This window comes from Ranitomeya imitator, chromosome 2 (assembly GCF_032444005.1).
Source record: "Ranitomeya imitator isolate aRanImi1 chromosome 2, aRanImi1.pri, whole genome shotgun sequence".
Lineage (NCBI taxonomy): Eukaryota > Metazoa > Chordata > Amphibia > Anura > Dendrobatidae > Ranitomeya > Ranitomeya imitator.
Window position 1 is genome coordinate 631616793 of NC_091283.1, and position 15784 is coordinate 631632576.

A 15784-nucleotide genomic window follows, 5' to 3' on the forward strand; every position below is an offset into this window, starting at 1 on the left:
AGGATCCTCCACCTACTCTCCATGCAGAGCCAACCAGTCACACCACCACATTTCAGTAGCAGGTTCAACTAGATGCTCTAGCCTCTCTCCACTCCACGACCTATATGTTTGACATATACTTGTGTCAAACACTAGAACTGTTGAGGTAGTTTATATCTCTTTACTCAGAAGGCCTTAGTGGTTGTAGTGGGCACTTATTACCACATCAACCTACTTAAGCAAAGTACAACTTGGCAACTGCAGTATCATTAAGACACATTGTCCAATAGTTTGTGCAAGGAACTGTAAAAGCAGTGTGTTAAGGTACCTTCACACATAACGATATTGTTAACGATATCGTTGCTATTTGTGACGTAGCAACGATATCGTTAATGAAATCGTTATGTGTGACAGCGACCAACGATCAGGCCCCTGCTGGGAGATCGTTGGTCGCTGAACAAAGTCCAGAACTTTATTTCGTCGCTGGACTCCCTGGAGACATCGCTGGATCGGCGTGTGTGACACCGATCCAGCGATGTCTTCACTGGTAACCAGGGTAAACATCGGGTAACTAAGCGCAGGGCCGCGCTTAGTAACCCGATGTTTACCCTGGTTACCATGCTAAAAGTAAAAAAAAACAAACAGTACAGACTTACCTACAGCCGTCTGTCCCCGGCGCTGTGCTCTGCTCTCCTCCTGTACTGTCTGTGAGCCGGAAAGCAGAGCGGTGACGTCACCGCTCTGCTTTCCGGCTCACAGACAGTACAGGAAGAGAGCAGAGAAGCAGAGCGCAGCGCTGGAGGACAGACAGCGGTAGGTAAGTATCTAGTGTTTGTTTTTTTTTACTTTTAGCATGGTAACCAGGGTAAACATCGGGTTACTAAGCGCGGCCCTGCGCTTAGTTACCCGATGTTTACCCTGGTTACCGGCATCGTTGGTCGCTGGAGAGCGGTCTGTGTGACAGCTCTCCAGCGACCAAACAGCAACGCTGCAGCGATCCGAATCGTTGTCGGTATCGCTGCAGCGTCGCTTAATGTGAAGGGGCCTTTATTCTTAAATTCCAAAATTGCTCCCGTTCTTCTTAGCGAAGCCCAGTGTCTCTGACTACCCTCCGTACTTCTTTATTGGCCTCAACTTCTGCTTTAAAAAAATCTATTCAAAGTAACTTTTATTACAACTTCTGTGTTATATTTCTTAGTTACAGACTCACTAGACGACCTTCGGTCTTCAGTCCTGTCTTTATTACTCACTTCAATCCAGTGCATCCTCTTCTCACTTTGTGCCTCAATTTCTGAGCTTCCTGCACTGTACCCAACGTTTATCTTCCAAGTGATTAACCGCTCCTTCTTGTATGGAGGAAATGCTGCTTTTCTGTCTATAGCGTAAGTACTGAACAAATGAAATATATTTTTCATACTACTATGTAAGTAATTATAAACCTAGACCCTGATACCACACAGGTCCCAAAGGCCTATTCTCCATATACAGAGATGGCAGCTATATAAATATGACCTGGTATAGGTCGTCCTATTACAAATTTTGCATTGGGACTCTGGAATTTCACTTCCTCTATGTCCCTGACTAAGGACATACAGTGGTGAAAAAAAAAGTATTTAGTCAGCGACCAATTGTGGAAGTTCTCCCACTTAAAAAGATGAGAGAGGCTTGTTATTGACATCAATGGTAGAACACAACTATGAGAGTCAAAATGAGAAAACAAATATAGAAAATCACCTTGTCTGATTTGGCAAGATTTATTTTGCAAAATATGGTGATAAATAAGTATTTGGTCACCTAAAAACATGGACGATTTCTGGCTCTCACAGACCTGTAACTCCTTTAAGAGGCTCCTCTGTCCTTCACTCATTACCTCTAGTAATGGCACCTGATTGAACTTGTTATTAATGTAAAAGACACCTGTCCACAACCTCAAACAGTCACACTCCAAACTCCACTACGGTGAAGACCAAAGACCTGTCGAAGGACACCAGAAACAAAATTGTAGCCCTGCACCAGGCTGGGAAGACTGGATCTGCAATAGGCAAGCAGCTTGGTGTGATGAAATCAACTGTGGGAGCAATAGTAAGAAAATGGAAGACATACAAGACCAATGATAAGCTCCCTTGATCTGGAGTTCCACACAAGATCTCACCCCATGGGGTCAAAATGATCACAAGAACGGTGAGCAAAAATCCCCAAACCACACAGGGGGACCTAATGAATGACCTGCATAGAGCTGGGACCACCGTAACAAAGGCTACCATCAGTAACACACTACGCCACCAGGGACTCAGATCCTGAAGTGCCAGAATATTGGGAGAATGTCATATGGTCTGATGAAACCAAACTAGAATTGTTTGATAGAAACAAAACTCGTTGTGTTTGGAGGAAACAGAATGTTGAGTTGCATCCAAAGAACACCATACGTACTGTGAAACGTGGGTGTGGCAACATCATGCTTTGGGTCTGTTTCTCTGCAAAGAGACCAGGACGTCTGATCCGTGTACATGAAAGAATGAATGGGGCCATGTGTCGTGAGATTTTGAGTGCAAACCTCCTTCCATCAGCAAGGGCATTGAAGATGAAACGTGGATGGGTCTTTCAGCATGATAATGATCCCAAGCACACCACCAGGGCAACAAAGGAGTGGCTTCGTAAAAAGCATATGAAGGTCCTGGAGTGGCCTAGCCAGTCTCCAGATCTCAACCCCATAGAAAACCTTTGGAGGGAATTGAAAGTCAGTGTTGCCCAGTGACAGGCCCAAAACGTCGCTGCTCTAGAGGAGATCTGTATGGAGGAATGGACCAACATACCACCAACACTGTGTGCCAACCTTGTGAAGACTTACATAAAACTTTTGACCACTGTCATTGAAAACAAAGGATATGTAACAAAATATTGAGATGAACTTTTGTTAATGACCAAATACTTATTTTCCACCATAATTTGCAAAATAAATCTTGCCAAATCAGACAAGGTGATTTTCTGGATTTGTTTTCTCAATTTTGACTCTCATAGTTGTGGTCTACCTATGATGTCAATTACAGGTCTCTCTGATCTTTTTAAGTGAGAGAATTTGCACAGTTGGTCGCTGACTAAATACTTTTTTTCCCCACTGTATGCTGACGATAGCAACAATAGTCTATTTAGGATCACTATGTCCACATAGATGTGAGGTCGCCATGGTAAACGGGCTATTAAATAGCCGCTGATCAGCTTCTATGTAGCTGACTGTTACTCCTTTAATGACCACGAGTTGGCCAGTGGAAACACACCAATAGTCTACATCCTTAATTTTTAAAAGCAACTCTTTATCAATTTTGTCTCATAGGTTCCCACCCAGGCACTTTGGAAAGCTATACGGATTGATAATGTCGCTATCTGCAGTGATATCTCTGCTGCAATATCCAGCATTTTATATCATTCGAGCATATTTGCATGGAGACTCTTTCTATGTATGTAAACAGTTATGCACAGGAAGATGTATTCTCAACAGTTCTATAATTTGTCACTTATAAGTGTGGTTTTTCTTGTTTTAGGTTAATATTTCTCTATTGATCCTGATGCTCTTAACGTTTGGTCATCCAATCAATGTTTTTCGGGTTTGGAGACAAAAGCAACATTTGAGGGACCAGGCAGAATGATGGTCAGAACTGTGATCGCGTTTTAAAGAATTCATCAGCTTGGTTTTTACTTCATCACAAGAACTTCGAAATCTCAGAAAAATATACTATATATGTTAATACAAAGTATAAACCAATATTCCTTAAAGGTACCACATGAGACACGTCAAGCAGATTTTATTACCTAAGCAGTTCAAAAAAGCTTAAACTGAAACTTTCCAGTGCTGAATAGGAGGTTACTATAAATTCTGTTTTTACAAAGAATTCAATAAAACAAGACTGCCTACATTTTTATAGCTAATAACCACATGGGATTATGAAATAAAATATATACTGTAACATGTTATTTTTTTCTAATTTTTTTTGCTCTTTAATTTTTTGTAATATTTTGTACTGTACATATACAGTAATGGCTGGAAGTATTAGCACCCTTGAAGTTGTTCCTGAAAATTAAGTGTTTCTTACAGAAAATTATTTTAATTACATGTTTTATTATACTCATATTTATTTATTTTTTTTATAAAAAATGAGAGAAAAAAAGGCAAATTGGACAGAATTACTCACAAAACGCTACAAATGGTCCAGACAAAATCATTGGCAGTTTTCCAAAATTGTGGGTAAACAACTTTGATTCAAGCATGCAATGCTTGTTCAAACTCACCTGTGGCAAGTAACAGGTGTGGGCAATATGAATATCACACCTAAAACCAGATAAAAGGGGGAGAAGTTGACTCAATCTTTGCATTATGTGTCTGTGTGTACCACAGTAAGCATGGAGAACAGAAAGAGAAGATAAGTGTTTGATGAACAAAATTGTTGAACAATGAAGAATATCAAAATCTCAAATTTACAAGTCCATCTCCAGAGATTTTGGTGTTCCTTTGTCCATGGTGCACAACATAATCAAGAATTTTACAACGCATGGCACTGTAGCTAATCTCCCTTGACATGAAAGGCAGATAAAAATTGATGAAAGGTTGCAATGCAGAATAGTCCAGAGAGTTCAGAGAGTCCCAATCAAGTTAGAAAGAAATTCAAGCTGTCCTGCAGCCTCAGGGTGCATCAGTTTCAGTGCAAACTATCCATTGACATTTCAATGAAACGCTACAACAGAAGACTTAGGAGGATCCCACTGCTGACATAGAAATATAAAAAAGCTAGACTGCAGTTTGCCAAAATGTATGTGAGTAAACCAAAATTCTTCTGGAAAAGCATCTTGTGAACAGATGAGACCAAAATAGAGTTTTTTGGCTAAAGCACATAATTCTACTGTTTAACGAAAATGGAATGAGGCCACCAAAGAAAAGAACACAGTATCTATAATCAAGAATAGTGGAGGTTCAAAGATGTTTTGGGGTTGTTTTGCTGTCTCTGGCACTGGGTGCCTTGACTGTGTGCAAGGTATCATGAAATCTGAAGATTAGGATTTTGTGTCTCGATGTGTTGCCCAGTGTCAGAAAGCTGGGTTTGCGTCCTAGGTTAGGGGTCTTCTGGCAGAACAATAACCCCAAACATACTTCCAGAGGCATGCAGAAATGAATGGAAACAAAATGCTGGAAAGTCGGCAGCAATGAGTCCGGATCTAAATCTCATTGAACACCTGTGGGAAGATCTTAAAATTGCTGTTGGGAGATGGAATCTTTCAAATATGAGAGACCTGGAGTAATTTGCAAATGAACAGTGGTCCACAATTTCTGTTGTGAGGTATAAGAAGCTTGTTGATGGCTACAGGAAGTGATTGATTGTAGTTATTTATTCTAAAAGATGTGCAATCAAATATTAAGTTGAGGGTGTCAACAATTTTGTCCAGCCCATTTTTGTGGTTTTAGGGTGAAATTATGTCCAATTTTCCTTTTTTCACAGTTTTTTTGTGTTGTCCCAATACACACAAGGAAATAAACATATGTACAGCAAAACTTGTGTTATTGCAATAATTTTCTTGGATGAATATTTTATTTTCTGGGAAAATTTTAAGGGTGCCAACACTTTTGGCTAATAATCTTTCTTGGGTTATTGTGGAGTTGGCAGTGACCATACAAAAGTATACATATATTACATACGTTGGAATCAGTTGTTTTATATATATATATATATATATATATATATATATATATGTATATATATATATATGTAATAATAAATAAAAGATCTATGAAAATGAACAAATGAAAGTCAGACACTGCGTATTCCACCATGCTTCCACAGAATTAAAAAAAAAAAAAAAACTCATGAAATAGGCCTGGACAGAAATGATGGTGCCCCTGAAAATAATGTGACAAAAGGGACATGCCAAATCAAGGTGTGTCCACTAACTAGCATCACAGGACTCAGTGGACTTGGACTCAGTGAGTGGGCCTGTATATAGGGCTACAGATACTCATTGTGCTGTTTGGTGACATGGTGTGAATCACAAACAACATGGACCAGAGGAAGCGAAGGAAAGAGTTGTCTGAGGAGATTAGAAAGAAAAATTATAGACAAACATATTAAAGATAAAAGTTATAAAACCATGTACAACCCCTGGCAAAAATTATGGAACCACAGGCCTTGTAGGATGTTCATTCAGTTGTTTAATTTTGTAGAAAAAAAGTAGATCACAGACATGGCACAAAACTAAAGTCATTTCAAATGGCAACTTTCTGGCTGATTCGGGACTGGCTGTGAAGTTAGGGCAAGGGGCAGTTAGTTTAGAAAGACCCATTCAAATCATCGCCCTTGATAAGACACCGTTAACTCACAATTTGGTCAAGATGGTGGATTTCACTCTCCAAGTGGGGGCACTCCACTCTGAATCATCTCTTGTTTTGTGTTGGATAATTTGCCTGCTGGATTGGTACTGGGGTTTCCATGGTTGCAGACTCACAATCCAGTTATTGATTGGTGTCTGAAGAGGATTGTGAAATGGAGTCCCAACTTGTCCAAGACAAGTCTAAAAAATGTACAAATATGCTCCGCTAGTCTGGAGGGTCTTCTGGGGTACTTGAAGGACTTCTGAGACGTGTTCTCAGAAAAAGAGTGGAGATACAAGCTCCCCATCGTCCCTATGATTGTTCTATTGACCTTATTCCTAGCGCCAAATTGCCAAAAGCTCGCCTTTATAATTTGTCGAGGCTGAAGTGGGCTGCCATGAAAGAATATGTTAACGAGAGTTTACAGAAAGGTCATATCCGTCCTTCCTCCTCCCCTGTAGCTGCTGGATTTTTCTTTGTTAAAAAGAAAGATGGGGGTCTCCATCCTTGCCTTGATTTCCGAGAACTAAACAAGATCACCTACGCACTTCCACTCATCCCCGACCTATATAATCAGCTTCTGGGAGCCAGGGTGTTTTCTAAACTTGATCTTAGAGGCCATAATTGATTGAGTTCAACCTCGTGATCTTAAGGCTTTGCAGCGCTTTCTGGGATTTGCCAACTATAATAAAAAATTTATTAAGGGGTTTTCACAAATTGCTAAACCACTTAATGACATTACACGCAAGGGGGCAAATCTAAAGGTTTGGTCGCCGGGTGCTTTCAGGTCTTTTGAAAGATTAAAAGTGTTTTATGTCCGCACCCATTCTGATCCAATCTGATCTCCAAGAACCATTCATTGTAGAGGTGGATGCTTCAGAGATCGGTGTGGGGGCAGTCTTATCGCAGGGACCCAAAACTCTGACTAACCTGCATCCATGTGCTTTTCTTTCTAAAACATTTTCACTGGCGGAGAGAAATTATGATGTTGGGAATCGGGAATTACTTGCTATCAAATAGGCCTTTGAGGAATGGAGGCTTTTTTTGGAGGGGGCGGTTCATCCAGTTACGATGAACACAGATCACAAGAACTGAATAGGCTAAACGGTTAACTCCTAAACAGGCCAGATGGTCCTTTTTTTTTTCTTGATTTAATTTTTCTATTACGTTCAGGCCAGGGTCTAAGAATGTGAAAGCTGATGCCTTATCTCGTAGTCTAGATTCCATTTCTCCTCCAGAACCTCCATCCTCCATTCTTCCTCAGGGTATTGTGGTGTCTATGGTAACCTCGGAGCTGGAAGAGGAGATTCATAAAGCCCAGTAGTTGGCTCCTTCTACTTCCCCAGGGTCCAAATTATTTGTGCCTGTGTACCTAAGATTGTGGGTGTTACAGGAATTTTATGATTGCATTTTATTATTAATAATAATAATAATAATAATAATAATAATCATCTTTATTTATATAGCACCAACATATTCCGCAGCGCTTTACAGTTACACAGTTTTAAACACAACAGTCATAAGTAACAGCGTTAACAATAATATAAGAATAAAGCAAAATAAAACAAGAGCTTAAAATCTACAATAAGGTGGGGGAGATACAAAGTACAGGTGTGTATTTACAATTATGTATTTACAATGAAGGTCCAGCCATCTTTAGGGGGTGTGGGGATAGGTGGAGATAGAGAATGGGCTACACACGCACACACACGTAAAATTACTTTGATTAGGGAACGTGATAGGCTGCTCTGAACAAATGTGTTTTGAGGGAGCGCCTAAACTGTGCAAGTTGTGGCTGGTCCTAATTTCTTGGGGTAGAGCATTCCAGAGGATTGGCACAATGTGGGAGAAGTCTTGGAGTCGGGAGTGGGAGGTACCGATTAGTTAGTTGAAAGTCATTTGCAGAGAGCAGCGATCGGCTAGGCTGATAGACAGAAATGAGGGAGGAGATGTAAGGGGGTACCGCACTGTGGAGAGGTTTGTGGGTGAGAACAGGTACTTTGAATTGGACCCTATAATGAATGGGCAGCCAGTGTAACGACTGGCGAAGAGTGGATGCCTCCGAGTACCGATTAGCTAGATGGACAACTCTGGCTGCTGCATTTAGGATAGATTGGAGAGGGGAAAGTCGAGTGAGGGGGAGGCCAATTAATAGAGCATTACAGTAGTCCAGGCAGGAGTGGATCAGAGTTTTTGTTGTTTCCATGGTGAGAAAAGGGTGGAGAGATTAATGTGTCAAACATAACACCCAGACAGGGCGCCTGCTGCCTGGGAGTTATTATGGTGCCACCCACGGAGAGGGAAATGTCAGATTTGGGGAGGTTAGTAGATGGCAGAAGTAGAAGAAGTTTGATTTTTGAAAGGTTGAGGTTCAGATAGAGAGTGAACATGATGTAGGAGACTGCAGACAGACAGTCATTGAAGTTCTGTAGTACAGCGGGGGTAAGGTCAGAGGATGATGTGTATAGTTGTGTGTCATCAGCATACAGATGGTACTGAGAGCCAAATCTGCTGATGATCTGTCCAAGTGGGGCCATGTAGAGGGAGAAGAGAAGGAGGCCAAGGACTGAGCCCTGAGGTACCCCAACAGTGAGAGGAAGAGGAGATGAAGTGGAGCCAGTGAACAGAACACTGAAGGAGCGGTCAGAAAGATAGGAATAGAACCAGGAGAGGGCAGTGTCCTTAATGCCTAGTGACTGGAGCCTAGAGAGTAGGAGAGGGTGGTCAACAGTGTTGAAAGCTGCAGAGAGGTTGAGAAGAATGAGCAGAGAGTGGTCACCATAACATTTTGGTCACTTTTATGAGTGCAATTTCTGTTGAATGTAGGGGGAGGAAACCGGACTGTGAAGGGTCTAGGAGGGAATGTGGAGAGGCAACGGGTAAGGAGTAGATCAGGTGCTCCAAGAGTTTAGACATGAAGGGGAGATTGGAGACTGGTCTGTAGTTGTTTGTGCAGGATGGGTTGAGGGTGGTTTTCTTTAATAATGGAGTAATGATAGAATGTTTGAAGGAGGAGGGGAAAATGCCAGAGGAGATGGAGAGATTAAAGATTGTAGTTAGGTGAGTTGTGACGAGTGGAGAGAGAGACTGGAGAAGATGTGAGGGAATGGGGTTAGCAGTGCATGCAGTCGGATGAGAGGAAGAGGGGAGCTTGGAGACTTCTTCTGTGATGGGATAGGATGTGGAGAGTGAGCCAGGGGAAATGCAGAGAGGGATGGGATTCACTGCCCCTGGGGGCTGGGAGCAGATTTCCTGACTGATATTATCTATTTTCTCTATAAAGTGGGAGGCCAGGTTATCAGCACAAATGTCTCTGACAGGGGCTTGTGCTTTTGGCCTGAGGAGGGAGTGAAAGGTGTCTTGGAGTTGTTGGATAGTGAGGTTATCAGAGTGGTGAAGTAAGTCTCTTTGGTTAGGTGAAGGGCAGAATTTTAGGTTCTTAACATAAATTTGAAGTGGATGAAGTCTTCTGGTGTGCGAGTTTTCCTCCATAAGCGTTCAGCACAGAATAGAGCATCGCTGGAGAAATTGGGTTTGCAATGTGAGCCAGGGCTGTTTTACTCTGTTTTGGAGGTCCTGAGCTAATTGGTCAAAGGTGCTTCTAAGAGTGTTGTTGTAGTGATGTACAGCCAGATCAGGACAGGAAAAAGAGGAGATTGGGGACAATGATGAGTGTAGGGAGTCAGAAAGTGTATGAGGGTTAATGGCATGTAGATTTCTGAATGTGTGGTAGGTTGGAGTGTGCTGGGGTGGGTGAGGATTTGTGAGTGTGAAGGAGAGAATGTTGGAGATTGAATAGAGCCGGACAAAGACCAGGTCAAAGGTGGTACCGTCTTTGTGTGTTTCAGAGGTTGAGATCTGTGAGAGGCCTAGAGAAGTGGTTAGTGATAGAAGCTGGGGTGCAGATGTGGAAGTGGGGCTTTTAATGGGGATGTTGAAGTCTCCCAGGATAAGGGTTGGTAGTTCTGAGGACATGAAGTGCAGCAACCAGGCAGAGAAATGGTCCAGAAAGAGGGTGGGTGAGCCTGGAGACCGGTATATGACCGCTACTCTGAGGGAGAGGGAACGGAAGAGCCTGATGGTGTGGACCTCCAACGAAGGGAATGAGAGTGACGGAACTGGTGGGGATGACCTGGAAAGTGCATTGTGGGGATAGCAGTATGCCGACTCCACCACCATGTCTGATTGTAGGTCTCAGGGAACGGAAGAATTGTAAGTCACCATGAGAAGACATGGGGAGACAGTGTTTTAAGTGGTCATCCTGGGTTTACTGCCACAAGGAAAGCCTTCGCTAGACTTGTTTGGTGACCATCCATGCATAAGGATATTAAAGGGAACTTGTCACTCTAAAATCGTAGGTTTGCTAAGCCCACCGGCATCAGGGGCCTATCTACAGCATTCTGTATTCTGTAATGCTGTAGATAAGCCCCCGATGTATCCTGAAAGAAGAGAAAAAGAGGTTAGATTACACTCACCTGGGCGGGCAGGCAGTCCGGTCCGATGGGCGTCGCAGTCCAGGGCCTCCCATCTTTTTACGATGATGTCCTCTTCACACTGCGGCTCCGGCGCAGGCGTACTTTGTCTGCCCTATTGAGGACAGAGCAAAGAACTGCAATGTGCAGGTGCCGGGAAATGTCAGAGAGGCCCGGCGCCTGCACACTCAGTACTTTGCTCTGCCCTCAACAGGGAAGACAAACTACGAATGCGCCGGAGCTGCAGCGTGAAGACAAGAAGAGGACGTCATCGTAAGAAGATGGGAGGCCCCGGACCGGACCGCGACGCCCATCGGAACAGAACAGGGACCGCCCCTGGGTGAGTATAATCTAATCTCCTTTTCTCATCTTTCAGGATACCTCGGGGGCTTATCTACAGCATTAAAGAATGCTGTAGATAAACCCCTGATGCCGGTGGGCTTAGCTCACCTTTGATTTTGGGGGTGACAGGTTCCCTTTAAGGATTTTTTATCTACTTGTGAAGTCTGTGCACATGCCAAAGTAAGTCATAGCCAGTCGGCTGGGGAATTGGCTCCATTGTCTATTCCAGAAAGACCATGGACTCATTTGTCCATGGATTTCATTACTGATTTGCCTCTGTCTGATGGGGAGACTGCTATTTGGAAGGTAGTTGATTGATTCAGCAAACAAGCTCATTTTGTTCCTTTCTTAGGATTACCTAATACAGAGACACTCTCCAGGATGACTGGTCTTCATTTTTACCTCTCGCTGAGTTTGCTTTCAACAGTCATGTAAACCAATCTACCGGAACCTCGCCATTCTTCTCTAATCATGGTTTTCATCCCCATTTTGGACAATTTTCTAGGATTAGTTCTTAATGCCCTGCAGTGGAGGTCAACGTGCAGAGACTTGGGGATGTCTGGAGGGAGTTTCAGAAGAATATTAGGACTGCTCAGATTACCAAAAAACAAAAGGCCAATAGAAGACGGTCGGTGGGTCCTGCTTTTAAGATTGGGGACAAGGTTTGGTTGTCGTCTAGGAACATTAAACTTAAAGTGCCATCGGCGAAGTTGGGTCCAAAGTTTATTGGTCCATATGAGATCCTAGAGGTGGTCAATCCTGTGGCATTTAGGTTAAAGCTTCCTCCATCCCTATGCATCTCTAACGTATTCCATAAATCCCTATTAAAGGAGTATGCCCCTCCTGCATTCTCTGCCTCATCACTGCCTCCTCCGATTTCTGTAGATGGTGGCCTGGAATATGAGGTTCAGAGGGTTGTGGATTCTCGGAGGGTCTGTAATTCCCTCCAGTACCTCATCCACTGGAGGGGATTGGGACAAGAGGAGAGATTCTGGGTCCCTGCTCAAGATGTGAAGGTCAATCGGTTAGTCAGGGCCTTCCATCTAAAATTTCATGGGAGGCCTGGGGGTCCGGTGGCCCCCCTAGAAGAGCTGGTACTGTCACGCTTCCACCCTTCAGGGTGTCTGGGATGCAGATACTAAGTTATGAGTATAATTGGTCTGCACTCTTTATCAATGTAAATGAAGGTGCTGGTATAGTGGACAAGAGTCCTAAATACTAGTGTAAAATTATACCGCACTCACAAGTGGAATAACATGCAAAATCTGAACAATTTATTATGTACAATAACATAGCATCACTATACAAAGTCCAAAATCAAAGCGTAACCAAAAATGACGTTTCGGACCCTCCGGGTCCTTACTCATATATTGCTTTGATGGAGTGATGTGTGATATGAGGAAACACCCAAAAGGGTAGAGAACATAATATAGAGTCCGTATGCTAGCTGGATAGTATGGGGCGTTAGTGTAGAGGATATGCCACAAATGTCGCACCTGGTATGATAGTCTGGAAAAGCTGCGCTCCCGCGCCCTGCTGTTTGATTCACCCTTTCCTTACCCGCTGGCTGCATGCTGGCTGCAATATTGGATTGAAGTTCATTCTCTGTCCTCCATAGTACACGCCTGCGCAAGGCAAAATTGCCTCGTGCAGGCATGTACTACGGAGGACAGAGAATGAACTTCAATCCAATATTGCAGCCAGCGGGTAAGGAAAGGGTGAATCAAACACCCGAAAACCCCGCCCCTATGGCTGAAACTTGTTCCCTCCAAATTCAGATGACAGAGTCCCTTTAAGAAGTCTTTATATCTCTCTCTTAAGAGACTATTGGATAATGATTTGCTCTGTTGATAAATTCATTTTGGGGGATCTTTAAAAGTTTACGAAATTTTGGATCATGTTGCAACAAACCCCAATATATCATATTAGATTTTTCAATTAATCCTGAATGTTGATCAAACTTGAAAATAAACACCTATTTTCTTCACTTTTTTCTTTCTTTTTCCTAATCTGTATTTTAGATACAGTTTGCCCACTGACAAAGACATGAACAGTCTATAGTTTTAAGGGTAGGTTCATTTTAACATTGAGAGATAGAATATCAAAAATAAAATCCAGAAAATCACATTGTATAAATTATATAAATTTATTTGCATTTTGGAGTGAAAAATAAGTATTTGATTCCTCTGTAAACAGGACTTAACAGTTGGTGGCAAAATCCTTGTTGGCAAGCACAGCAGTCAGACGTTTTTTCTAGTTGATCATGAGGTTTGCGCACATGTCAGGAGGAATTTTGGTCCACTCCTCTTTGCAGATCATTTCTAAATCATTAAGATTTTAAGGCTATCACTTGTCAACTCGGAGCTTTGACTCCCTCCATAAGTTATCTATTGGATTAAGGTCTGGAGACTGGCTAGGCCACTCCTTGACCTTAATGTGCTTCTTTTTGAGCCACTCCTTTTTTGCCTTGACAGTATATTTTGGGTCATTGTCTTGCTGGAAGACCCAGCCACGACCTATTTTTAATGACCTGGTGGAGGGAAGGAGGTTGTCACTCAGGATTTTACAGTACATGGTTCCATCCATTCTCCCATTGATGTGGTACAGTAGTCCTGTGCCCTTAGCAGAGAAACACCCCCAAAACAATGTTTCCACCTCCATGCTTGACAGTGGGAACAGTGTTCCTTGGGTCATAGGCAGCATTTCTATTCCTCCAAGCAAGGCGAGTTGAGTTAATGCCAAAGACCTCAATTTTTGTCTCATCTGACCACAACACCTTCTCTCAATCACTCACAGAATCATCCAGGAGTTCACTGGCAAACTGCAGACGGGCCTGAACATGTGCCTTCTTAGCAGGGGACCTTGCAGGCACTGCAAGATTTTAAATCTTTATGGTGTAATGTGTTAGGCTGGTTTCACACTTGCGTTTCAAAACGCATGAGTTTTTTAAAAAAAACCACATGGTGAAAAAACGCATGTAAACGCGTGCAAACGCTGTGTTTTTTTCACGCATGCGTTTTTGCATGTGGTGAAAAAAACGCGGCGTTTTGACGCGTTTACATGCGTTTTTTCATACGTTTGCGTTTTTTAAACGCATGCAGATAAATGTGTGACAGCTGCCAATCATCAAAATAAAGTAAAAAATCCACTATAAACAGAAAGAGCTAGGGTTAGGGTTAGGGGTAGGGTTAGGGGTAGGGATCCTAACCCTAACCCTAAAGGGATCCTAACCCTAACCCTACCCCTAACCCTAAAGGAATCCTAACCCTAACCCTAACCCTACCCTTAAAGGGATTAGGGTTAGGGGTAGGGTTAGGGTTAGGGGTAGGGTTAGGGTCAGGGTTAGGGTTAGGGGTAGGGTTAGGGTTAGGGGTAGGGTTAGGGTTAGGGGTAGGATCCCTTTATCAATTTTATGGTGTGGGCTGGTTTATCAGTGTGTTTTTATGTTTTGTTTTTTTTAAAAACGCATGCGTTTTTAACGCATGTAAACCCATGTGGTTAAAAACGCATGCGTTTACATAGACAGCAATGCATTTTTTTGCCGCAAAAAAACGCATGCGTTTTTTCGCGGCAAAAAAAATGCCGCTAAAAATACTACATGTTGCATTTCTGCAACACAACACATGCAGAAAAAAACCGCATGCGTTGCAAAAACGCATCAAAACGCATACAAAAAACGCATGCGTTTTTAATGTTAAATATAGGGAAAAAAGCATGCTATTTTAAACAAGGGTTTGGCTGTCACTTCGATCACATGTGAGTGCACAGAAAATTCTGCCATTTTTGTGGTACTGTAAAATTTTGTTGGAGTGATGATGATTGTTTCACGCAAATGCGCTTTTACTGGATCCGTAGAAGCGTATTTGCGCGAAACGATTGTCGTCCTTTCAGCTCCACATACGACTCTCCTGTCCTGGATGTTTTAAAGTGCCGTAATAAAGTTGGTTTTTGTGGGACAGTGAGTGCCACCTTCATTTCCTTCCTTATGGAAGGAAAATGTGGTGGCCGCAGACCGAAGGCGGGCAACCGTTCCCCGTAACACCAACACCACGGAAGTTGGCAATACAACTGTTAGGTCTTCCCGAGTCTGGTTGTTTTTTAAGAACTCTGCCGATAACCCCAAACAGGCCATTTGCACCACCTGCAATGCCTGCATCTGCAGGGGTAGCAGAACTACCAGCCTGATCACCACCAGCATGATCAGGCACATGGCAGCAAAGCACCCGACTTTGTGGGCCAAACCCCAGGGTCCAGGAACAGTGTCTGCAGGTGACACCACTGCCTCTTCCACTGTTGTGCATGCAAGCCAATCCCCTGTCCATGGTGGATACGAAGATGCCTCTTGCCCTGCACCTGTCATTGCACACACTCAACTAGCACCATCATCAACATCCACGTCCTTGTCCCAGTGCAGCGTTCAGTTGTCCATACCCCAGTCCTTGGAACGCAAGCGCAAATACGCTGCCAACGCATGACAGGCCACAGTACTAATTTCACACATTTCTTGTCAGCCTGCACTCGAAATGTTGCCTTTAAGGCTCAGGGAGATAGAAGCTTTCCGCAACCTGATGGCAGCGGCCGTCACAAGGTACTCGGTCCCCAGCTGCGACTAGTTCTCCCTGTGTGCCGTCCATGCATT

The 15784-nt window shown here is 43.1% G+C and overlaps 1 protein-coding gene across 8 annotated transcripts in view; it reads left to right on the forward strand.

The window, feature by feature from the left end:
• The window catches only part of SLC43A3 (solute carrier family 43 member 3), an 80080-nt gene extending 76132 nt beyond the window's left edge, over positions 1-3948 (forward strand). For 5 of the 8 annotated variants that reach the window (XM_069752609.1, XM_069752608.1, XM_069752610.1 and 2 more), the window contains 3 exons: positions 1178-1361; positions 3311-3434; positions 3519-3756. In XM_069752609.1, coding sequence (XP_069608710.1) covers positions 1178-1361; positions 3311-3434; positions 3519-3623 — 413 coding nt within the window. In that variant the 3' untranslated portion in view covers positions 3624-3756. Of the gene's footprint in view, positions 1-1177; positions 1362-3310; positions 3435-3518 lie in introns of all 8 variants that reach the window. The other 3 variants (XM_069752611.1, XM_069752606.1, XM_069752605.1) reach the window with 1 other exon arrangement.
• Positions 3949-15784: the final 11836 nt, after the last annotated feature.